Source organism: Erythrolamprus reginae, chromosome 2 (assembly GCF_031021105.1).
Source record: "Erythrolamprus reginae isolate rEryReg1 chromosome 2, rEryReg1.hap1, whole genome shotgun sequence".
Taxonomy (NCBI): Eukaryota; Metazoa; Chordata; class Lepidosauria; order Squamata; family Dipsadidae; genus Erythrolamprus; species Erythrolamprus reginae.
In genome coordinates this window covers 44,823,598-44,849,257 of record NC_091951.1, presented here as the reverse complement: position 1 = coordinate 44,849,257, position 25,660 = coordinate 44,823,598, and the positions used below count along the sequence as shown (strand labels likewise).

Here is a 25,660-nt window from a genome sequence, read left to right as displayed (position 1 = left end):
TGGGTTCTAAAAACCTTTATTACCTATTCTCACGCACAATGCTTCTGCACAATGCTTCTGCACATGTGCAGAAGCTTCCCAGGTGGGGAGGTGGAGCCTACCACGGACAGCGCTACTGTTTTAAGAACCGGGCTGAACCGAGAGCAACCCACTGCTGCTAGTCATCCATCGCTACAAATCAAGTGTAGATATTTATTTGTTTGTGGGTTTTTTGTTTGTTTGTTTGTTTGTTTGATTTGTATGCCGCCCTTCTCCGCAGACTCGGGCCGGTAACAACAATGTAATAATCCAATTTAATAAAACAACTAAAAACCCTTATTATAAAAACCATAAAAACCAAACATACACACAAACATACCATACATAACTTGTAATGGCCTCTTCTCAGTAGCATATAACATCTCCTATGCCTGAAAAATCCACAGTTCTTGATGGGTTGATCCTTCCAAGTAGAAGATAATCAATATGTAATCAAGAACAACAAAGGTACTTTTAGCATTTGGCCACAACGAAGCCATGTTAACAGTCCTGTTGATATTGGCACCCAGTGTGACAATAATAGGACGAGATCGAAACATGTCAGTTCCTGTTTCAGCGCCAAGATTACATCTCCAGTCTCAAGACAATTGAAAAGCAGCTCTTATTAAATGCTCTCTGAGGTGTCTTGAAGCAATTTTTGTTGTTCTGTTAAACTCATTTGTAAATCATAGGAAAACACCGCCATGTTTTTAAAGCAAACCTGCATTAGTTTATTCAGCATGCGACATTCAGTTTGTTATTTCAAAGGATGTGTAAAAAACACAAATCGTCTTTTTACTAAAACAGCCAGCCAGTTCTTAAATGTCTGAGACAGTGTTTCCCAACCTTGGCCACTTGAAGATATTTGGACTTCCACTCCCAGAATTCCCCAGCCAGCATTCGCTGGCTGGGGAATTCTGGGAGTTGAAGTCCAAATATCTTCAAGTGGCCAAGGTTGGGAAACACTGGTCTACGAAGCTGGACAATATGGCAATAGTGAAATTTCTCCTAGAAATTAGTATTTAGAGGCAAGATTCATCTTCCCCTAATTATTTTTTTACATCTGTCAGGGACAGATAGGAAAAGGATCTTGGAGTCCTAGTGGACAACCATTCCAATATGAGCCAGCAGTGTGCAGCAGCTGCCAAAAAAAGGCAACCCAGTTCTAGGCTGCATTAATAGAGGGATGGAATCAAGATCACACAAAGTGTTAATACCACTTTATAAGGCCTTGGTGAAGCCACACTTGGAATGCTGCATTCAGGTTTGGTCACCACGACATAAAAAAAGATGTTGAGACTCTAGAAAGAGTGTAGAGATGAACATTGAAGATGATTAGGGGACGCTAAAACATATGAAGAACAGTTGCTGGAACTGGGTGTGTCCAGTTTAATGAAAAGAAAGGACCAGGGGAGACATGATAGCAGTGTTCCAATATCTAAGGGGTTGCCACAAAGAAGAAGGAGTCAGGCTAATCTCCAAAGCACCTGAGGGTAGAACAAGAAGCAATGGGTGGAAACTGATCAAGAAGAAAAGCAACTTAAAACTAAGGAGAAAATTCCCGACAGTCAGAACCGTTGATCAGTGGAACAGCTGAAGTTGTGAATGCTCCAACACTGGAAGTTTTTAAGGAAGTTGTTGGATAACCATTTGTCTGAAGTGGTGGAGGGTTTCCTGCCTAGGCAGGGGATCGGACTAGAAGACCTCCAAGGTCCCTTCCCACTCTGTTGTTGTTGTTATTGAAACTGCAAGTGGACAACTGATGCTCACAGAGCCAGGTTTTCACGGCTTTCCAGAAGGCCAGTATAGTGGGGGCAGTACGGACCTCTGGGGGCAGCTAGTTCCAGAAAGCTAGGGCCGCCACGGAGAAGGCCCTCCCACAGTGCCAACTGACACTGTCTAGCCGACGGGACCCAGAGAAGGTCAATCCTGTGGGCCCTTATTGGTCACTGCGAGCTATGCAGCAGAAGGCAGTCCCGTAAATAGTCTGGCCCCAAGGTGGATCAGCTGAGAATAGGCTGCTGTGGTTAGGACCCTCTTTTGACGTGGGGCCCGGCCAGCTTAAGTTCGTGGCTACGGTGGCACCCACCAAAAACAACAAGAATCCACGCAGATGTCCTGCCTCGCCTGGCTGCCTTCTCTCCCAGGCTCGGAGCAGCGTGCAACTTGGAAAACACTCCCAGTTTAGGGGAATTGATCGAGAGAGACCATGCATGATCTCCGGAGTCACACATGCCCTGCCTTGGCATCACTCCGCGTCCCCCCCCCGGGTGGGCGTGCCCCACTATTTGATTGCCATAGGTGCAGAAGATAACAAAAGCAAAATACCATTTCTTCTCCTGCGAGTTGAACGCCAGGGCAGCCCCCATAGGCAACAACGACCGGTTAGGTCCCACAGAGTTGGTGTCCTCCGGGTCCCGTCAACTAAACAATGTCGTTGGTGGGACCCAGGGGAAGATCCTTCTCTGTGGCGGCTCCGACCCTCTGGAATCAGCTCCCTCCAGAGATTAGAACTGCCCCCACCCTCCTTGCCTTTCGTAACCTCCTTAAAACTCACCTCTGTCGTCAAGCGTGGGGGAACTGAAACATCTCCCCCTGCCTATGTAGTTTTTTGTGCATGGTATGACTGTATGTATGTTTTTATATATTGGGGTTTCTTGTTTTTTAGACTTTTTAAATGTATTATTGTTATTTTAGATTCTAACTATTAGATTTGTCATTATATATTGTTTTTATCATTGCTGTAAGCCGCCCTGAGTCTATGGAGAGGGGTGGCATACAAATCTAATAAATAATAATAATAATAAATAATGAGATGCTGCAAAAAGGAGGTATCAATAATAATAACTATTTCTGATTGGGAGGGACATACAATCACCATTTGGGTCTGCGTTACTAAATTCTGCAGCCATCTGTTCTTAAGCCAGTGTTTCCCAACTTTGGCCACTTCAAAATATTTGGACTTCAACTCCCAGAATTCCCCAGCCACCAAGAATCCTACAGTTCAACCCTGAGCTACAAATATTTTTTTTTCTATCCATATTTTGCTTGTCCTGTGCATTAGAAGTTCTTTGATTTCTTATAATGAAGGAATACTTGACTTTTTTTTCCAGCAAGGAAAACCTTTTAGATAATATAATAATGATCTGTGGCTAACTTCTGCAGAGCAGAAGGTTACTAATAGTCCAGGATCACACAAAAACGCAGCTTTTAGGAACATTCAGCTTTCAATTGTATTGATTTCTCCTACCATCCAAAAGCCAGTTGCAATCATTTATTACGTTTATTTTTGAAAAATAATTTCTCTACTTTTACAAATATTAGTAATTTCCTTTAATTATATTCTCCAGGGGTTTATAGGAAGAACGAGGAATTAAAATGTCAAGTTTTACATAAAGGGTGACTAACTAGAGAGGAAGTAGATGAAATTGTGTCACTTGATAGAATAGGCCAAGGGAGAAATTTTACTGGGCTAACGTGGATAGAAGGGATGTGGGTGGGCTGCAGCCTTTCACGAGCAACAAATGTTTTGCCAAAAGAAGTAAAAACAGCTGTGAACAAGAGTCCGCTTCTCTCCATTATACAGAGAATTGAATATGAGACATAAACTGGAGGTGGGGATGCGATAAATAGAAGTACAGTGATGCCTCATCTTACAAACGCCTCGTCATACAAACTTTTTGAGATACAAACCTGGGGTTTAAGATTTTTTTGCCTCTTCTTACAAACTATTTTCACCTTACAAACCCACCGCTGCCGCTGGGATGCCCCGCCTCTGGACTTCCGTTGCCAGCGAAGCACTTGTTTTTGTGCTGCTGGGATTCCCATGATGCTCCCTTTGCTGGGAAACCCCACCTCTGGACTTCCGTTGCCAGCAAAGCTCTCGTTTTTGCAATGCTGGGATTCCCCTACTGGGATTCCCCTGCAGCATCGCAAAAACACAGAAGTCTGGAGGTGGGATTTCCTATGGAGGGGATCCTCAGGGGAATCCCAGCAGCGCTAAAACGGCTGGCAAAAGGGGTGAATTTTGGGCTTGCACACATTAATCGCTTTTCCATTGATTCCTATGGGAAACATTGTTTCATCTTACAAACGTTTAAGAACCTCATCCCAGCACCAATTAAGTTTGTAAGACAAGGTATCACTGTATATGGAGAAAACCAAGAATTGATCATAAAATATAGGTGATGAATTAACGTGGGTTGAATACATAAATGACCGGTATGTAAGCCGTAGATTGAAGCATTGGGGATAGGGGTTACCGTAATCAGAAAGGAAAAACAAATGGGTTATAACAATTACACAAAGCAGAGGTGGGGAACGATCGCCCTCTTATGACATGTGGACTTCAACTCCCATAATTCTTCAGCCAGGAATTCTGGGAGTTGAAGTCCACACATCGTAAGAGAGCCATGGTTCCCCCATCCTTGACATAAAGGAAAAATCGATGGGTTGAGGAGGGAAAGGGGAAAAAAACAAGCAAATCTTGGCTGGGTGGAATTAATGAAATCCTCAAAAAGAATGAGGTGAGAAGCTCAAAAGAACAATAATACCAAGGTATTATTGGATTGACAAGCTAGAGGCAAGAATGGCTTGGAAAAATGGAAAAATACTGGAGGTATGGAGAGCTTTAAGATGTGTGGACTCCAACTCCCAGAATCCCCCAGTTCGCAGATCTTAAAATTGCCGAGGTTGAGAAATGCCAATATAGGGAATAGTATTGATCTCTCTTTGAGCTTCCTGCCAATCAGGTTAAAGCTCTGTTGGGAGAATTGGCGCTAGAATTATGGGGGCCACCACAACATGAGGAACTGTATTAAATAATAATAATAATAATAATAATAATAATAATAATAATAATAATAATAATAATAAAATATTTATTAGATTTGTATGCCGCCCGTCTCCGAAGACTCGGGGCGGCTCACAACAATAATAAAAACAATGTTACAGTGGAACAAATCTAATATTAAAAGAGAAAAAGACATATAAAACCCTATCATTTAAAGGGATTAAGGGATTGCCGCATTAGAAATGAAAAGAAGGAGCACTGCTAGTCCTTCTTTTCATTTAAATGGGACATACCCAATTCTTGCAATTGTTCTTCATAGGTTTTAGCCTCCAGTATTAAATATCTCTGTCTTCAGCCAAATATCATGTGTTAAATATCTCTGTCTTCAGCCAAAAAAGGCAATATTGCTGATTGTGAATTGCGTTGGAAATAATTTTCTTATATTCTCCTTCACTCCTACCCCTCTAAGAAGATACTACACTGCTCAAAAAAATAAAGGGAACACGTGTACAATATAACTCCAAGTAAATCAAACTTCTGTGAAATCAAACTGTCCACTTAGGAAGCGACACTGATTGACCATCAATTTCACATGCTGTGGTGCACATTCAACTTTGTACAGAACAAAGTATTCAATGAGAATATTTCATTCATTCAAATCTAGGGTGTGTTCTTTGAGTGTTCCCTTTATTTTTTTTGAGCAGTATATTTGATAGCCACATTCTTCATTTCCTGTACCAGCAAGAGTCTTTTCAAGAGTCCCTTAACTGAAGATTTTAAAGGGTAGGTGTGTGAGAGTGATTCACACATGTTTCAAACCATCCTGCTTTTAAATTGCATCTAAGACATCTTTACAGTATTACTTCAAAGAAATCGTTGCGTCCCATATTCTGAAGCAATTTCAGACTTTTCAGAAGTATGACACGTCCATTCTCAATCAATGTAGCTTGATGGAAAGTATATTAGAGGTGACTCTAAGGCAGCGAAACACATTGATTCTCACTGTATAGTTATTTATGAGTTGTCAGCAGTTGAGATTTTTTTTCTTCCCTTTAATTTTGTAGCTAAAGACATGTTCTTGTGACAGGAGGACCTGTGGATTTGAATATCAATGAAAGAGAAAGATCTCAGCTATTACCCATGGTCAATCACCTTCTGTCTGATTTCTAAGTTTTTAAGACCAGGTATACTTGCCAAAGGTGCCACTTTCATGAATGTAATTGTTTCCCAATTGATATTATTATTAAAGAGAGAAAAGTCAATTGAAACCCAATTAATAATTTACTGCCATGTTTCTTAATTGAAGCTATAGCAACACATATAATAAAAGTAGGTGTGTCTAACATTGACAACTTTAAGGTTTGTGGTCTTCAATTACCAGAATTCCCCAGCCAGCCGTGCTACCTGGAGAATTCTGGGAGTTGAACTCCACAAGTCTTAAATTTGCCAAGATAGGAACACCCCCATAATAAATAAATTTCCCAGGATAGGAACATGCCCATAATAAAGAAAAGTGAGCAGAGATCTCTGGTTTCCTTTCTCCCTCCCTTCACTGCTTCCTAATTTTCTCATCTGTGACCCACTTCACTATTCTAATTTCCCAGGAAATTGCTTTGAAATTATGTAAGTTCTTAAGACTGGCTGATGCTGACATAAGGACATTGTGGGTGCTTTTCCCTGGGGTAGGAACATACTTCTGCCGCATGAATCCCAGCGACCGGTTAGGTCCCACAGAGTTGGCCTTCTCCGGGTCCCGTCGACTAAACAATGTCATTTGGCGGGACCCAGAGGAAGAGCCTTCTCTGTGGCGGCCCCGGCCCTCTGGAACCAACTCCCCCCAGAGATCAGAATTGCCCTCACCCTCCTTGCCTTTCATAAACTTCTCAAAACCCACCTCTGCCGTCAGGCATGGGGGAATTGAAATATCTTCCCTAGGCCTATATAATTTATGTAGGGTGTGTTGTGTGCATGTTTTTAAATTATGGGTTTTTAACTTCGTATTATTAGATTTGTATTGTACATTGTTTCTATCACTGCTGTGAGCCGCCCCGAGTCTACGGAGAGGGGCAGCATACAAATTTAATAAACAAACAAACAAATAAATGAATAAATTAATGCTGTTGCTTTTATCTATCTATCTATCTATCTATCTATCTATCTATCTATCTATCTATCTATCTATCTATCTATCTATCTATCTATCTATTTATTAGATTTGTATGCTGCCCCTCTCACTTTATAACTAAGTGAGCAAGTTTGGTCTAGTGAAGGGGTGTGCAACTCAAGGCCCAGGGGCTGGATCTGGCCCACAGGGTGCTTAGATCTGGCCCGTAGGTTCACCCTGGAAACAGCGAAGGACTGGCCTGCAGTGCCTGCGCCAGCGAAAACAAAGCTCAGTAGTATTGTGAGTGGTCCATGTCTGGCTCAGCTGGTCACGGATTTCAACGACCAGGAGACGGAGGAGTACCGGCATTGCAGGCCAGTGTTCTTGCCATCTGAGAGTGAGAGTGTGGAAGAGTTAGGGACTGAGGAACTACCAGAGACTCTAGAACCCCCAGTTAAGGCATTGTCTGACTCAGAGGACGATGGGGACTTTGATGATCAGGACCCCCTGTTAGATGCAAGAATAAGGAGGATGAGATCCAGGCATGAATCTCTCTCTAGAGGGGGTTCTTGGTGTTGATTAGATCTATGGGACATTTAGCCACAGCTGCCTGGGATCTGAGAGACTTCTTTTGCTCCCATGGACTTTGTTTCCAGCTTTTTGTATGAGCTCCTGCAGCCGGGTCTGTGAGTGTAGTTAAAGTAGCAGAGGCACCTCAGTATTTATGACTTTAGCTGGCGCACATCCCTGACTGTCTTACCTCTTGCTAATCAGATAACTGCGGCCAGCATATAATTCATTATGTTCATCATTTTATTGTATAAAATCGTTTTACCAATAGACCTTGCTTATTGAGACTTTGGAAACAGCGTCAATGGGTCTTTGTTTCTGATAATTGATCCAACCAGACAGAACCAGTAAGGCAGCGGGCATCCATCCCGAACTCCATTTTTCATGGCAGAGGGTTACAGGAGGCTGTTTATTTATTTATTTATTTATTTATATATCTATCTATTTATTTATTTATTTATTTATTTATTTTTTTGTTTGTTTGTTTGTTTGTTTGTTTGTTTGTTTGGTTTGGTTTGTATGCCGCCCCTCTCCGCAGACTCGGGGCGGCTCACAACAATAATAAAACAATGTACATTCTCTCTCCCTTCCTCCCTCCCTCCATTTCTCTGTCCCTCTGTTTCTCCCTCTCTGTCTTTCTCTCTCATCTGTCTCTCTTTCTTTCTCTATTCTCTCCCTCTCTCCCCCCCTCTTTCTTTCTGTCTCATCTCTCTCTCTCATTTTTTCTCTCATCTCTTTCATCTTTCTCTTTCTCTCTTTCTCATATCTCTTTCATCTCTCTCTTTCTCTCACCTCTCTCTTTGTCTCTCTCTCATCTCTTTCTTTCTCTCATCTCTCTCTCATCTCCTCAACTTTCTTTCTCTTACCTCTCATCTCTCTCTCCCTCAACACTTTTTCTCTCACCCTCTCTCTTACCTCTCTCTTTCTCTCTCTCATCTCTCTCTCTATTTCCCTCATCACTATTTCTCTTACCCCCTCTCTCTCCTCTCTCTGTTTATCTCTCTCATCTCTCTCTCTGTATCTTCCTCCTCTCTTTTCTCTCATTGTCTGTCTGTCTGTCTCCCTCCCTTTCTCTCTCTCTCTCTCTTTCTCTCATCACTTTCTCTCTCATATCTCTTTCTCTCTGTGTGTCTCCCTCCCTTTCTCTCTCTTTCTTTCTCTTTCTCTCATCACTTTCTCTGATCTCTTTCTCTCTGTGTGTGTGTCTCTCTTTCTTTCTCACTCTCCCCCTCTCTTTCTCTCTCATCTCTCTCTCTCTGTATCTCTCTCTCTCTCTCCCTCTCTTTGTCTACTTCCCTCCTTCCCTCCCTCTCCCTCCCTCTCTCTCTCCCTCCCTCCCCTCAGCATCAATACAGAGGCACTGATGTACAGACTTCATCCAGAAGAGCCTGGGTTTCTGAGACTGACTGGCCACATGATTTAGGGGCTGACCTCCGGTGTTATCGATAAACACCTTCGGTGTTTGCACTGCCCATTCCTTCAAGTTACCCCTAGCCATTCTGGAGAGGAATGGTTCCTTCTCCCGTGGAGACCCCAACGCTTGGCCATCACGGCAGTCTTCACCTGCTTCCTTGGGGCACCCGGGCCTCTCCCGGCAGTCCGGCCTTCCTCCCGACCTCCTCAGTCATCGTGGATGCAGAGTTCCAAAGACGGAGGAAATAAGTCCTTCGACTGGCTTCAGGCGAACCTTTCCTGGTTTCGGAGACCCGATGCAGAAGGCTGCCATGTTGAGGCACCGACGCGCTGCAGGGACAATTGCCATGCCTGTCCCTTGAGATGCCAGGCCCTGGGGCAAAATGGAAGCAGCCAACGCCAAGTCCTTCTTCTGGGAGACCTTCCCGCCCATGCCTACCTGCCGGGTTTACTGCAGCCCAGCCTATCAGGATGGACATCTCTTTGTGGTGGGCGGGTGCAGCCAGCAAGGCCAGCCATTGGACACCCTGGAGATGTTGGACGTGGCTTCCCACCAATGGATGGCGTTGCCTTCCATGCCCACCCAACGGGCGGGGGCAGCAGCCGTGATGCTGGGCAAGGAAGTCTTGGTGATTGGCGGGGTTGACGCTACGCAGAGACCCCTGGCCTCCGTCGAAGTCTACCACACCGATGAAGGCAGGTGGGAGAAAAAAGAAGACCTGGCTCAGCCATCAATGGGCATCTCAGCCCTGGAGAAAGGTAGGCGGGCAAGTTATTCCATTTTGGTGGGTTGGAGGTTGAGCTAGAGAAAGGACAGCATGGGTAATCCTTGACTTACGACCAAAGCTGAGGTCAAAATTTTGTGCGGTTAAGTGGCTCATTTGTTCAGTGAGTTTTGTCCCATTTTATGACCTTCCTTGCCACTGTTGTTAAGTGAATCACTCCGGTTACTAAGATAGTGAAGCGAATCTGACTTCCCCCATTGACTTTGCTCATCACAAAAGGAGATTTTAGATGTTTTTTAATATTAGATTTGTTTACATTGTAACACTGTTGTTATTATTGTTGTGAGCCGCCCCGAGTCTTCGGAGAGGGGCGGTATACAAATCTAATAAATAAAAAAATAAAAATAAGATCCTGTCAGTAGAGGGCTGTTGAGAAATTAATTTGTTATATACTTGAGACAAATTATAGTCTGGTGTATAGTTAATATAATATAGATATAGTTACTTTAATGCTAATATAATGCCAATATAATGCCACTGCACACCAAAACAACTAGACACAAGAACAGTTTTTCCCCCGAACGCCATCACTCTGCTAAACAAATAATTCCCTCAACACTGTCAGACTTTTTACTAAATCTGCACTTCTATTTCTATTAGTTTTTCTCATCATTCCTTTCCCCCATTTCCTCCCACTTAGGACTGTATGACTGTAACTTGTTGCTTGTATCCTAAGATTTTTATTAATATTGATTGTTTCTTCATTGCTTATTTGACCCCTGTGACAATCATTAAGTGTTGTACTTCATGATTCTCGACAAATATATATTTTAAAACTTCAGAAGAGAAGGATTTAGGGGTAGTGATTTCTGACAGTCTCAAAATGGGTGAGCAGTGTGGTCAGGCGGTAGGAAAAGCAAGTAGGATGCTTGGCTGCATAGCTAGAGGTATAACAAGCAGGAAGAGGGAGATTGTGACCCCGCTGTATAGAGTGCTGGTGAGACCACATTTGGAATACTGTGTTCAGTTCTGGAGAACTCACCTACAAAAAGATATTGACAAAATTGAACGGGTCCAAAGACGGGCTACAAGAATGGTGGAAGGTCTTAAGCATAAAACGTATCAGGAAAGACTTAATGAACTCAATCTGTATAGTCTGGAGGACAGAAGGAAAAGGGGGGACATGATCGAAACATTTAAATATGTTAAAGGGTTAAATAAGGTTCAGGAGGGAAGTGTTTTTAATAGGAAAGTGAACACAAGACCAAGGGGACACAATCTGAAGTTAGTTGGGGGAAAGATCAAAAGCAAAATCAGAAAATATTCTTTTACTGAAAGAGTAGTAGATCCTTGGAACAAACCTCCAGCAGACGTGGTAGATAAATCCACAGTAACTGAATTTAAACATGCCTGGGATAAACATATATCCATCCTAAGATAAAATACAGAAAATAGTATAAGGGCAGAATAGATGGACCATGAGGTCTTTTTCTGCCATCAGTCTTCTACGTTTCTATGTTTCTATGTACGCTGAGAGCATAGGCACCAAGACAAATTTCTTGTGTGTCCAATCATACTTGGCCAATAAAATTCTATTCTATTGTACTCTATTCTTTTCTATATCTGTATATACCACTATTAATTTAATTTTCTTTGATTTTCTTCTGTACTTACTATTGCGTTTTCTTTTTTAAAAGTGGAAAATTAATAAAAATATTTAAAAAGAAAAGTAGTGGACTGTTGCATGGACAATCCGGTGCGCAGTCCCAGTTAGAAAAATGGAGATGCACATACATCTCCGTGTTCCCAACACATTCAGGTGCACACCCATGTGAGGTTCAGCTTTTGTGCATGCACAGGAAGCAAAATCTCACACAAGGACGCTCACACGCGTAAGACTTTGTCCGTTTGGGACATTTTTTTGCTTCCGTGCATGCGCGGAAGCAAAGAAATCACAAAAAATGGGCAAAGTCTCACACATACGATCGTCCTCGAGTGAGATTTTGCTTCCTGTGCATGAACAGAAGCGGAATCTCATGCTGTTTTGCACACGCACGCCAGACATACTCACGCCCATCACCGAGAGCACACCAGTAGCGCCAGCGATGGGCCGCCCTTCACTGGATCCTGTGGCTTTGGGACACAGCAACGGTCATAAGTACGGACCAATTGCCAAGCATCTGAATTTTGATCCTGGGGATGCTGCAGAGGTTGTAACTGTGAAAATTAGTCCTAAGTCATTTTCTTTTCAATGCCGTTTGTAACTTTGGACAGTCATCAATGAGCTGTTTGTTTCCGGTCACAATTCAAAGTGTTGGTTATGACCTATAAAGCCCTTCATGGCATCAGACCAGAATATCTCCAGGACCGCCTTCTGCCGCACGAATCCCAGCGACCGGTTAGGTCCCACAGAGTTGGCCTTCTCCGGGTCCCATTGACTAAACAATGTCGTCTGGCGGGTCCTAGGGGAAGAGCCTTCTCTGTGGTGGCCCCGACCCTCTGGAACCAGCTCCCCCCAGATATCAGAGTTGCCCCCACCCTCCTTGCCTTTCGCAAGCTCCTTAAAACCCACCTCTGTCGTCAGGCATGGGGGAATTGAAATTTTCCCTTCCCCCTAGGCTTATAGAATTTATACATGGTATGCTTGTATGTATGATTGGTTCTTTAAATTGGGGTTTTTTAGATTATTTTTAATATTAGATTTGTTTACATTGTCTTTTTTTATTGCTGTTAGCTGCCCCGAGTCTTCGGAGAGGGGCGGCATACAAATTTAATAAATACAAAATACAAATACAAATTAAGCCCCCGACATACAACAGCAATGTGCAGCAGCAGCTAAAAAGGCCAAAACAATCCTAAGCTGTATCAACAGGGGGATACACTCCAAGACCAGAGAGGTATTAATACCACTCTATAATGCCCTGGTCAGACCACATCTGGAATACTGCATTCAGTTCTGGTCACCAGGCTTCAAAAGAGACACAGAAACTCTGGGGAAGGTGCAGAAAAGAGCAACCAAAATGACTAGGGGACTAGAAACCAAGACTTATGAAGAGAGATTGCAGGAACTGGCCATGGATAGCCTAGAGAAAAGGAAGGCCAGGGGGGACATGATAGCAGTCTACAGGTACTTGAGAGGTTGCCACAGAGAGGAGGGAATCACTTTATTCTCCAGGGCACCAGAGGGCCGGATGAGGAACAACGGTTGGATGCTGACCAAGGAGAGATTCAACCTAGAAATAAGGAAGAATTTCCTGATGGTCAGAGCGATCAACCAGTGGAACGGCCTGCCAGCGGAGGTTGTGAACTCTCCAATTTTGGACATTTTCAAGAGGAGATTGGACTGTCATTTGGCTGGGGTGCTGTAGGATTTCCTGCTTAAGCAGGGGGTTGGACTTGATGACCTGCAAGGTCCCTTTCAACTCTAATAAATAAACAAATAATAAACCCCACCAGAAGCGCAAAGTCCTCGATTTATGACTGGCCAGGAAGGCTGATGCTGTAGCCTGATTGGCTAAGCACAAGAGGCCTTTCGCAAGGGAAGTTAAAGCACTGTGATTGGAGTATAAAAGGAGCTTTCAGAAGTCTGTTTGCGGTTCTGCTTAAGCTGAACTGGAGCGGTGCTGAAAAAGCCAGAATAAAAGTTCCCTGTTTAAAAAGTCAAGTCCTCTGTCCTACACATTGGCAAAATGAATCAGAACACCAAACAGAAGCTGAACAAACAAGACCTTACAGACAACCCTCACTCTGTAAAAGACCTTGGAACACTCATATCAAACGACCTAAGTGCCAAAGCCCACTGCAACCGCCAAAAAGGCTTCAAGAGTTGTTAACCTAATCTTATGTAGCTTCTGCTCCGGCAATCTCGTATTTTGTATTTAATAATCGTATTTTGTCATTACAAATAAGTAATGCAAAAGGTGCATTTGGCAGCCACTGGATTGATTTGCAAACAAAGAGACCTTTTCAGTAAAAATGGTACCTCTGTCTTTCCACCCCTTTGTTTTTCATTCTAAAAGCAGCCATAGGAGGCTCCCAGTTTGGCTGCAGAAGTGGAATGGGAAGGCTGTGTTGTCGGGATGACTGGTGTATTTGTGTGTGTGTGAGAAAGATTTAATTCCTGTGTTCCCGGCACTGTTGCGGTGATGAAATCTGGAGCTGCAGAAAGGAAAAAAAAAATACAAAAAGATATGATTATAGATGACCCCTCAAATGTGTCACGTGACTTATAAGTGCACCTCTGCAATATGCACTTAGCTGATCTTGCTTCCTGCAGAAAAACACATTATTTGTACGAGAGAGAGAAAGAGAGAGAGAGAGAAAGAGAGGAAGGGAGAGAGAGGAAGAGAGAGAGAGGAAGGGAGAAAGAAAGAAAGAAAGAAAGAGAAAGAGTGGAAGGGAGAGAGAGGAAGGGAGAGGGAGGAAGAGAGGGAGGAAGAATGAGAGAGAAAGGGAGAGAGAAAGAGAGAGAGAAAGAGTGAGAGAGAAAGAAAGAGGAAGGGAGAGAGAGAAAGAAAGAGAGAGGAAGAGAGAGGGAGAGAGAAAGAAAGAAAGAGAGGAAGAGAGAGGAAGAGAGAAAGAGTGACAGAGTGAGAGAAAGAGAGAGAGGAAGGGAGAGAGAGGAAGAGAAAGAGAGGAAGAGAGAGAGAGAGGAAGGGAGAGAAAGAAAGAAAGAAAGAGAGAGGAAGGGAGAGAGGAAGGGAGAGAGAGAAAGAGAAAGGGAGAGAGAGAGAGAGGAAGAGAGAAAGAAAGAAAGAAAGAAAGAGCGAGGAAGGGAGAGACAGGAAGGGAGAGACAGGAAGAGAGGGATTTAGGATTTTTAAGATTTACCTGTTTCCCATTTATGAACCCTTATATTTTACTCCATGCTGTCTCAGAAATTAGCTACGGTCCTTCAGTTCCCCATAGTTGTTTTTTCAATTTTCCTTTTTTATTCCTTTCCTTCTCTTTTTCCTGTTAAGTTTCGGATCATTTGGAGGCAATCTTAAAATGTGATATTTATAAAGATGATAATTTGATCAGGAAGAATTGAAACATGGAAGTTGTTAAGTCTGTATTTAACCAATGTAAAATCTGTAAAAGAAAATACCTTGTAAATACTGTTTAAACCTTGAATAAACCTTGGCCGCGTCTGATTGGCTAAGACGCACGGCCGTTTCTTTTAGGCGCGAGCCTTAAACGTATAAAAAGGGCTGTTCTGACACTGACAGCTCAGATGCGTTCCTTGCTGAAGTCACTTTGAGAGAGCTGAATAAACGGAACCATCTTGTACTCCTTTGTCTGAGTCTCATTCTTTTCACTGGCGACGAGAGAACAAAGAATCCACGAGTCAAGCATGAATCACCTCCAGATCGGCCGGGCTCCCGACTACTTCGACCCCGAGAAGTCGTCTTGGGACGCCTACATGGCGAAATTTGAAATCTTTCTAGAAGCGGCAGGAATGGGAGAAGCTGAAGACGACAGGAAGCGGGCGATCTTCTTGAACTATTGCGGGACTGAGATTTTCGACCTCGTCCAAACGCTTACCGACCCGCTTCCAGCTAAATCCGTTCCATGGGACGACCTCCAAGCAAGACTTGCAAACCACTTCAAACCAACGAAGCCTGCCGTAGTCTACAGACATCAATTTTCCAGGATGACCCAGCGCGAGTCTGAGACAATCAATCAATTCGCCACGAGACTTCGCACGGTACTGTCAAAGTGCAAATTTGACAGCCCAGAAGCTCGCCTCACAGACGCCCTGATCTTTGGGATGAAGAATGCGACGGTCCGGAACAAAATCCTGACTGAGGACGACCCAACGCTTCAGTCAGTCATCAAGCTGGCTCAAACAGCCGAAGTAGCTGACGCGGCCGCCAAAGAACTCAAGGAACACGAAAAGAAGGAGACCGTCTCCAAAATCTCCGTTGCTGTTTCCCGCGCCGAAACCACAGATGACCTCAGCCCAGCTGCCACGGACGACGACACCTGTCTCCTGCTGCCATCCGAGCAAGCCAGACAACCCAGATACCAACGCCCCTCCAACCCATGCCCCGGTTGCCGAGGAAATCACCCACGACAGCGTTGCCCCTTCAGGGACGCCATTTGCCGCCGCTGCAATCGACGCGGGCACATCGCCGAGGCTTGCAGAGCGCCCCTTCCAGAGGAGTCCTTCTCTACACCCCGCCAACAACGTTTCAACAACCAGGCGCAACAACCGCGAGACAACAAATTTTCCAGAGGCTTCAATCGCAGAAACGACTCTACCGCTAACCGTGACTACGCACGAGGTAAAGCACAAACTTACGTAAATTGCGCAACTGCTAAAGGAGGGAACAAGATTATCATCTCGCTACTTTTAAATAACAAACCATGTAACCTAGAATTAGACACAGGCTCTAAGCATTCTATTATGCCTTGGGACAAATTCAAAATGTATATGCCAAATTTTCTTAAAACTGACTTTGTTAACTCAACTTTAATAATAAGGGATTTTCAAGGTAATATCATACCTGTTTTGGGAAAAGTAGATGTGCCTGTAAAGTTTAAAAATTGTGAATATTTTCTTCCTCTGATTGTGGTTGAGGGAGCCAAACACTCCCTCCTGGGGTTAACATGGATGTCTCCTTTGGGTATTGAAATCCTGGGTCTTTGTCATGTAAATGCTGAACCTGATATTCCTAACTTTATCCAAGAATTTCCTGAGGTTTTCAGCCCTACTTTGGGCACCTATAATGGGGCCCCTATCTCCTTCTCTCTAGATCCCAAGGTACCCCCAGTCAGACTTAAGCCTCGTAGGGTACCCCTACCACTATTACCTAAACTTGACATCCAATTGGACAAATTGATTGCCCAGGGCATCTTAGTCCCTGTAGAACAAGCGCCATGGGAAACCCCCATAGTCACCCCAGTTAAACCTGATGGCTCCTTAAGGGTCTGTGCAGACTATAAAGCCACTATCAATAAAGCCCTTCAACACCATCCATACCCCATCCCAGTAGTCCAACAATTGCTGCATTCCTTGGGGGAAGGGAGAGTATTTTCAAAAATCGACCTGGCACAGGCATACCAACAGCTTCCAGTCGATGAGGCCACATCCCTGGCCCAAACCATAGTGACCCATAGGGGTGCTTTCAGGTGCACCCGCCTGCAATTCGGGGTCAGTACCGCCCCAGGTATTTTCCAAAGTTTCATGGAACGATTATTGGCAGGTATAAAAGGAACCTCCCCATATTTTGACGATATATTTATATCAGGAAAGAACCAAGCTGAATTAAACATGCGCATCAGAGAAGTCTTGGCTAGACTGCAAGCTAAGGGGTTAAAAGTAAAACCAGATAAATGTGTGTGGGGAGCCAGTAGCATAGAATTTTTGGGCTATAGAATAGACAGTGAGGGAATACACCCCACAGCAGATAAATTAGAGGCCATAACCAAAGCACCCGAGCCAAATAATAAGACAGAACTCCAAGCATTTCTGGGCCTCCTTAATTTTTATTCTGTCTTCCTGAAACAGAAGGCAACGGCAGCAGAACCGCTACACAGACTGCTGCAGAAGGGAGTTCCCTGGACCTGGGGCACAATGGAGCGCGAAGCTTTTCATAAAATAAAACAGTTATTGACCTCTAAAAGCGTAGTGGTTCAATATAGCTCAACTTTGCCAATAAGGCTCACGTGCGATGCTTCGGCGTATGGGGTTGGCGGGGTATTAGCTCACATAATGCCCAACAATACAGAGGCCCCCATCGCCTTCTTTTCTAAAACATTGTCCATGGCAGAGAGAAATTACAGCCAATTAGACAAAGAGGCATTGGCCTTAGTCTCCAGCGTTAAGAAATTCCATTACTATCTCTGTGGGAGGAGTTTTGAACTAATAACAGATCATAAACCCCTGCTTGGCCTTCTAGCTGCCAATAAACCAACTCCTCCCTTCATGTCCCCTAGATTAATAAGATGGGCTCTATTCCTGTCAGGATACCAATACCATCTAACACATAAGGGGGGAAAATCAATAAACCATGCTGACGGTTTAAGTAGATGCCCCATGCCCGAGTTAGTCTCAGATCCAACCCCCACAGAGGATGTTTTACTAATTGACCTTGAGGAAAACTGCCTGACCACTGCCAAAGAGGTGGCTGAGCACACTAAGAAAGATTCTGTATTGTTAAAAGTAATTAATTGTATTCAAAAAGGATGGTTGGGAGACTCTGAGGAAACTGGGCTGTCAGAATTTAAATCTAAACGGTTGGAATTGTCCTACTTGAAGGGATGCGTGTTATGGGGCGACAGGGTGGTCATTCCCATTACCTTAAAACAGAAGGTACTAAGTATGTTGCATGCAGGCCACCCAGGCATTGTCAGAATGAAAGGTTTGGCTAGGGGTTACTTGTAGTGGCCAGGTTTAGATAGGGACATTGAGCAATGGGTAGCAAACTGTGACCCTTGCCAGGAGTCACGACCCAATCCCCCGAAAACAACACCTCTGGAATGGGAAAGACCCACTGGGCCATGGTCCCGCATTCATATTGACTTCGCAGGGCCTATTGGAACTCAAAACTTTTTAATTGTGGTGGACGCCTTCTCCAGATGGGTGGAAATCATTGCTATGCAAAACATTACTACTTGTGCCACCATCAAGGCATTATACCACTTGTTTGCCACACATGGGTGCCCAGACATCCTAGTTTCAGATAACGGGCCACAATTGACTGCCAGACAATTTGAGTGTTTTTTAAGCAACTTGGGGGTCAGACACGCACTCACATCCCCTTACTCGCCATGGGTTAATGGTCTTGCAGAACGTTATGTACGTGTGGCCAAAGAAGCCTTGCGCAGGGCAGGCCCAGGGGAAATACAACACAAATTAGATCAATTTTTATTAATGCAGCATATCACCCCAAATTCTATCACAAATAAAAGCCCAGCAGAGATTTTAATGGGTCGAAAAATAAGGTCCCCCCTGGACAGGTTGCACCCTCATTATTGTACTCAAAATGTAAATAATGAAACATGTATAACACCTGAAAGAAATATGTACTTAGGGCAACTTGTTTTTGCTAGAAATTTTGATGGGGGGTTGAGCTGGCTGAAAGGAAAAATATTGCAACAAACAGCCCCAAAGTCTTATGTGGTACAACTGGAAGATGGCCGCACATGGAGGCGGCACATCGATCATTTAAGGGGGCGCATAACATCAAATGAAGTGCCGGCCGCTAACGGAAATTCTTCCCCCCAAGCAGACATTAATTCGCAACTCGAACTTTTGGAATTACAAAAGGACTTACCACGGCCAGATGCCTCCTCCAGCGACGCCGAGCCTTCCTCCTCTTCTGGGCACGGTGCGCCATCAGCATACTTATCTCCGCAGGCCAGAGCCCCAACTTGGGCCCAGCCGCGGACAGGAGACAACGACGAACCAACCTCCACCATAGACATACCAGCCGGTAATGATCTGCGCAGGTCTGAGCGCACGTCACGCCGGCCCAATCGATTGGAGGACTACGTCACTTGGCTCACTGAGTGACAGTTGTCTCAACTAATGAGGGAGGGGTGTTAAGTCTGTATTTAACCAATGTAAAATCTGTAAAAGAAAATACCTTGTAAATACTGTTTAAACCTTGAATAAACCTTGGCCGCGTCTGATTGGCTAAGACGCACGGCCGTTTCTTTTAGGCGCGAGCCTTAAACGTATAAAAAGGGCTGTTCTGACACTGACAGCTCAGATGCGTTCCTTGCTGAAGTCACTTTGAGAGAGCTGAATAAACGGAACCATCTTGTACTCCTTTGTCTGAGTCTCATTCTTTTCAGAAGTGATCAGCCTTTCCAGTAGAATGTATTCATTTAATATAATCAAATATATCCATTTGTTTTAATACATTCAAACATCGTTTGGTGCATTCAGTAAAGATGATCAGATAGAAAATGTTCAAGTTTGTTTCAAAATATATTGCATTCAAACCGGATTTATAATTAACTCAATCAAACTAGTCAATTTAGGCTTGGGTTTTAAAAAGTAAACATTTTATTTTGACTCAGCAAATATTAATGAAAATATATTTCTTCCAACCAGCTAACATTCTAAAAATTTAAATGTATTAGCTATGAACATTTCTGCAGTAGTGTATATTTTAAATAAGGTTGTAAAATATATTGTATGTATTTTACAACCTTATTTAATTATATTATTTGAGAACCTTGATCTGGGTAGTAAACAATTGTGGTGCTTTTCTTGTGCCTAATAAGCCAGGTAAAATAGTCAATGCTGGTATTATCATAATATAGCTATCTCTTTTTTTATCTCTTTTTTTATATTGATCAATTTTCCAGCACATTTGCTACCATATAGACATTTTCAAATTCTACTTTGTTTTCTAACATCTAGCCACTGCTTGTTGGAATATAACCAAAAAGAAAACTCTAATTCTTTAAAATTCAATGTGCCTTTGATTATCGTATCATATCAAAGCAAAACAAAAACTTCATAGGGCCAATTTACAAATTACAATTTTCTGAGTTGGTTTAAATTGGGTTTTGCCCTATTTTAATAAAAATTTGCATCCCCAAAAGTGGACAGCTTTATAGGACTACTACGTATGATAATGCCGTAGGAACCTATTTCTTTTTATTTTCTCTAACATACAGAGTTTAATGTCAGGCTAGAAAGACCAAGTCAACACTTTATTTGTTTGCTTGCTTGTTTGTTTGTTTGTTTATTTATTTATTTATTAGATTTGTATGCCGCCCCTCTCCGTAGACTTGGGGCAGCTAACAACAATAATGAAACAACATGTAACAAATCTAATATTTAAAATAATTAAAAGACCCTTATTTAAAAACTGAACATACACACAAACATACCATGCATAAATTGTATAAGCCTAGGGGGAAGTGAATATCTCAATTCCCCCATGCCTAACGACAGAGGTGGGTTTTAAGGAGCTTACGAAAGGCAAGGAAGGTGGGGGCAATTCTGATCTCTGGGGGGAGTTGGTTCCAGAGGGCCGGGGCCGCCAAAAAGAAGGCTCTTCCCCTGGGTCCCGCCAAACGACATTGTTTAGTCGACGGGACCCAGAGAAGGCCAACTCTGTGGGACCAAACCGGTCGCTGGGATTCATGCGGCAGAAGGCGGTCCCGGAGATATTCCGATGGTCTAATTTATTGTTTAATCAAGCTATACACAGGAATATTCTCAATTAGCAGGTTAGCATCTGCTTGGAATTAGATAAGGGTCCACAAAATTCAAGTGGAGTTGAATTTATTTTACTTATGACTGCATAGGAATTCCAGGCTGATGCCTCTTTTAAGTCCATCAGCAAGTTCTGCCACTCCTTCTACACTTACGATAGAATTTATCATGTTGAGTTTATTCATTGTGAAATACCAGCACTGGTACGAAATACCAATACTTTATAGTGTTTTTCTATGTCAGTTGAATAACAATCGGATCAAATATATAGTAGCTCCCCCATCTAATGTATTATTTTCAACCCACTTATAAAGTTTGTCTTCTAACATAGCGTTGTAACATTTTTTAAAATTCTCAACCATTCCCTATTAGCTGATGAATTTAGCTTAATCACAGATTTAACATTGATTTTAACTGTTAGTATTATACAAACTTATTATAAGTATTATAGAAACTTATACAGACAACTTAATGTAAATCACTCTAAACTCGACTGCAGGAAATACGACTTTAGTTACCGAGTAGTTGATGCATGGAACTCACTACCAGACTCTGTAGAATCATCACCTAACTCCCAAAACTTTATTTTATTATTTTTATTTTATTATTTTGTCCAATACACAATAATACACAATGAATGTTATAGAGGATATAGTAGAGAAGAAATACGAGATATAGGAGAGACTATAGGACAGGGGACGGAAGGCACTCTAGTGCGCTTATGTACGCCCCTTATTTTATTTTATTTTATTTATTTATTATTTGGATTTGTATGCCGCCCCTCTCCGAAGACTCAGGGCGGCCCCTTGCTAATCTCTTAGGAATCTGGAGAGGTCAACCGTGGATAGTCTAAGGGTAAAATGTTGGGGTTTAGGGGATGATACTACGGAGTCCAGTAATGAGTTCCACGCTTCAACAACTAGATTACTAAAGTCATATTTTTTACAGTCAAGTTTGGAGCGGTTAATATTAAGCTTGAATCTGTTGCGTGCTCTTGTGTTATTGTGGTTGAAGCTGAAGTAGTCTTTGATAGGCAGGACATTGCAGCATATGATCTTGTGGGCAATACTTAGATCATGTTTAAGACGTCGTAGTTCTTAGCTTTCAGGACCCAGGATTGTAAGTCTAGTTTCGTAAGGAATTCTGTTTCGGGTAGAGGAGTGGAGGGCTCTTCTGGTGAAGTATCTTTGGACATTTTCAAGGGGCGTGCATAAGTGCACCAGAGTGCCTTCCATCCCCTGTTTTAATGTTTCTCTCTTGTTAGTATCATGTATATAAACATTGTTATATCTTTGTATACCTCCAATATGTACTTGACATAGAAACATAGAAGACTGACGGCAGAAAAATACCTCATGATCCATCTAGTCTGCCCTAATACTATTTTATGTATTTTATCTTAGGATGGATATATGTTTATCCCAGGCATGTTTAAATTCAGTTACTGTGGATTTACCAACCACGTCTGCTGTAAGTTTGTTCCAAGGATCTACTACTCTTTCAGTAAAATAATATTTGCTCATGTTGCTTTTGATCTTTCCCCCAACTAACTTCAGATTGTGTCCCCTTGTCCTTGTGTTCACTTTCCTATTAAAAACACTTACCTCCTGGACCTTATTTGACCCTTTGACATATTTAAATGTTTCGATCATGTCCCCCCTTTTCCTTCTGTCCTCCAGACTATACAGATTGAGTTCATCAAGACTTTCCTGATACGTTTTATGCTTAAGACCTTCCACCATTCTTGTAGCCCGTCTTTGGACCCTTTCTATTTTGTCAATATTTTGACAAAACAAACAAATAAATAAATAAAATAAATAACTGCTGGAACTGTAGAATTTCTTCATGAATGAACAAAAGTGCTTAAAATTAGAGTGCCTTCCATCCCCTGTCCTATTGCTCTCCTATATCTCCTATACCTTTCTTCTATTCCTATATCTCTTCTTCTATTCTTTCATTGATATGTTCTATTACTTTATCTTCTTTTCTATTATTTCTTAGATATATTTTACTATGAGTATCTCCTCTATAACCTTCATCATGTACTTTACTATGTGTATATAGATATATACCCACTAAAACCCTCATTGTGTATTGGACAAAATAAATAAATAAATAAAATAAATAAACATTGAGTTTTCTTAATAGAAAAAAGCAGGGAGATGGACTAGAAGACCTTCAAGGACCCTGGGGACTCTGTTATTCTGTTAATTGTTAAGAGTTTTTTTTCAGGTTCTTCCCTGCATTCCAAAGAAATATCTGTATGATTGTAATTGGAGTGTAAAATTTATAATTAGAATCTCCTTTTAATCATCACAAGCACCCGACAATATAGTATTGTAGAAGAGAAGTGGGAAAATGTACCAAAATAGGGATTTGCAGAAACCGAGAGCATTTCTTTATCGCTTGTTTTGAGCGATGTTATCTGGCAAAAGTCGCCATTTTCATCCTCTTTTTCTCCCCCGCGCTGTTGTGCGAGGATCAAAATAGTATAAAGTGGTCTTAACTGAATGCCTTTATTCTTCCATCTACCAGCAGTGCCAGCTGAGCCATGTGCCAATTATGCGCACACTAGGTATGACATTAAAAACAGCAACAACTACTTGCAGCCTTTTAAAAAGCTTTAAAACCAGCTGCTTCTGATCTGGTGCTCTTAGAAGTAGGAAATTTCTGAGAGTTCTAATGGGAAGAACCAGCCTTTGAAAAGGCTGTTTCGAGTCCTTTAAAAGCAGGGGGAAAGAATAAACAATTAACCTTTGCAATCAGAGGCAAACCAATAATGAACAAATAATGCAGAACCGGTATGTACCACTTGGGATGGTGGACTATGGTGGAAGAGGCCAGCTTTCAAATTTCTACGAACCTTGAAATATTTGATGATTGTGGATCAGTCACCGGCAGGTTACCGGAATAACAGAATTGGAAGAGAACTTCCGGAGATATTCTAGTCAAAGAAGCATGGAAACTATGGCATGAAAACTATATACCATTCCAGACGGTTGTTCAATCTCTTCTTAAAAACCTTCAGTAATGGAGCAGTCTTCTGCCACACAAATCCCAGCGACCAGTTAGGTCCCACAGAGTTGGCCTTCTCTGGATCCCATCAACGAAACAATGTCGTCTGGCGGGACCCAGGGGAAGAGCCTTCTCCGTGGCGGCCCCGACCCTCTGGAATCAACTCCCCCTGGAGATTAGGACTGCCCCCACCCTCCTTGCCTTTCGCAAACTCCTTAAAACCCACCTTTGTCGTCAGGTATGGGGAAATTGATTCCCCTGGACCGTTTTCCGTTTTATGTATGGCTTATATGAGATGTATGATTGCTTTTTATATTAAGGGTTTTTAATTGTTTTAATCATTGGATTTGTATTGTTTTGTGTTGTGAGCCGCTCCTAGTCTCCGGAGAGGGGCGGCATACAAATCTAATGAATGAATGAATGAATGAATGAATGAATGAATGAATGAATGAATGAATGAATGAATGAATGTACAACAAGCAATTCCACTGGTTGCTAATTGCTCTAAATGTCAAGAAATTTCTCCTTTGTTCTTTGTTGCTTCTCTCCTTGTTTAGTTTCCACCCATTGCTTCTTGTTCTACCCTCAGGTGCTTTGGAGAATAGATTGATTCCTTCTTCTTTGTGGCAGCCCCTGAGATATTGGAACACTGCTATCATGTCTGCCCTGGTCCTTCTTTTCATTAAACTACCCATGCCCAGTTTCTGCAACCGTTCTTCATATGTTTTAACCTCCAGTCCCCTAATCATCTTTGTTGCTCATCTCTGCACTCTTTCTAGAGTCTCAACATCCTTTTTATACGCAGAATGAATAGATTGATAATGAAAATTAAAGATAAGGACTCAAAATTTTACAAAGTATGGGTAAAATTTTATGAAATGGTTGGAAAAAGAATATAGCTAAAGATTTAACCACTTAACTTAATATGGAAGGGATGAAAGGAAATGAGGAAAATAATTTGTGTAACCCAGATAATGAAATTAGACCATGAGAAATTAGACCAAGGAGGCAGCATTAGACAAACTACATACATACCTAAAGTAAAGATAGAATAGAATAGATATGAAATTAAGAAAGAAGAACTATGATTACAAAGGACGTAAATTTAGAGAAGCTGTTCAATCTGTCATGTAATAGAAATAGAATTATCCACTAAGGGAATTAGATTTAGGAATTTAGAAGGCGTAAGAAGAATGTAGAAAAGAAGGTGACAAAGGGGGGTGAGTAGAAGGAGAGATAGGGAAGGAGGAAGGAAAGATGGTGAGATGGTAATAGAAAAAGGGAGAGAAGGTGTAAGAAAGTAGATAATAGAGGTGGAGTGGCCACCCAAGATAGTAAGAGGGGAGTGGCAAAAGGAAAGATTGAGACAGACTGAATAATAAAAAGTAAAATTGGAATGTAAATTAGGTTACTGTATTTATGAGACAATATATGTCTCAATATAGATACCAGAGAGTTGTTGTTAATGGCGAGTATTCTGAGCAGAGTCAGGTTACAAGCGGTGTGCCACAAGGATCTGTTCTGGGTCCTATTCTTTTTAATATGTTTGTGAGTGACATAGGGGAAGGTTTGGTAGGGAAGGTTTGCCTATTTGCCGATGACTCTAACGTGTGCAATAGGGTTGATATTCCTATGGCAAATGATTTAGCTTTACTAGATAAATGATCAAAGCAATGGAAACTGCAGTTTAATGTTTCCAAATGTAAAATAATGCACTTGGGGAAAAGGAATCCTCAATCTGAGGATTAAAAGCTCGGGTTAAAAGCCACCTATACTGCTTTGGGATACCTGAATGAGGCAGATTATTACAAATTATTATAAAATAAAAATCAGGAAATTACGGGTTTGGAAGTGTTGTT

The 25,660-nt window shown here is 42.2% G+C and overlaps 1 protein-coding gene across 2 annotated transcripts in view; it reads left to right on the top strand.

Annotated features, from left to right (window-relative positions):
* The window catches only part of KLHDC8B (kelch domain containing 8B), a 75,758-nt gene that overhangs the window by 11,677 nt on the left and 38,421 nt on the right, over window positions 1-25,660 (top strand). The window contains exons 1-2 of one of the 2 annotated variants that reach the window (XM_070738039.1): window positions 5,875-5,994; window positions 8,829-9,656. In XM_070738039.1, coding sequence (XP_070594140.1) covers window positions 9,281-9,656 — 376 coding nt within the window. In that variant the 5' untranslated portion in view covers window positions 5,875-5,994; window positions 8,829-9,280. Of the gene's footprint in view, window positions 1-5,874; window positions 5,995-8,828; window positions 9,657-25,660 lie in introns of those variants that run through there. The other variant, XM_070738038.1, reaches the window with a different exon arrangement.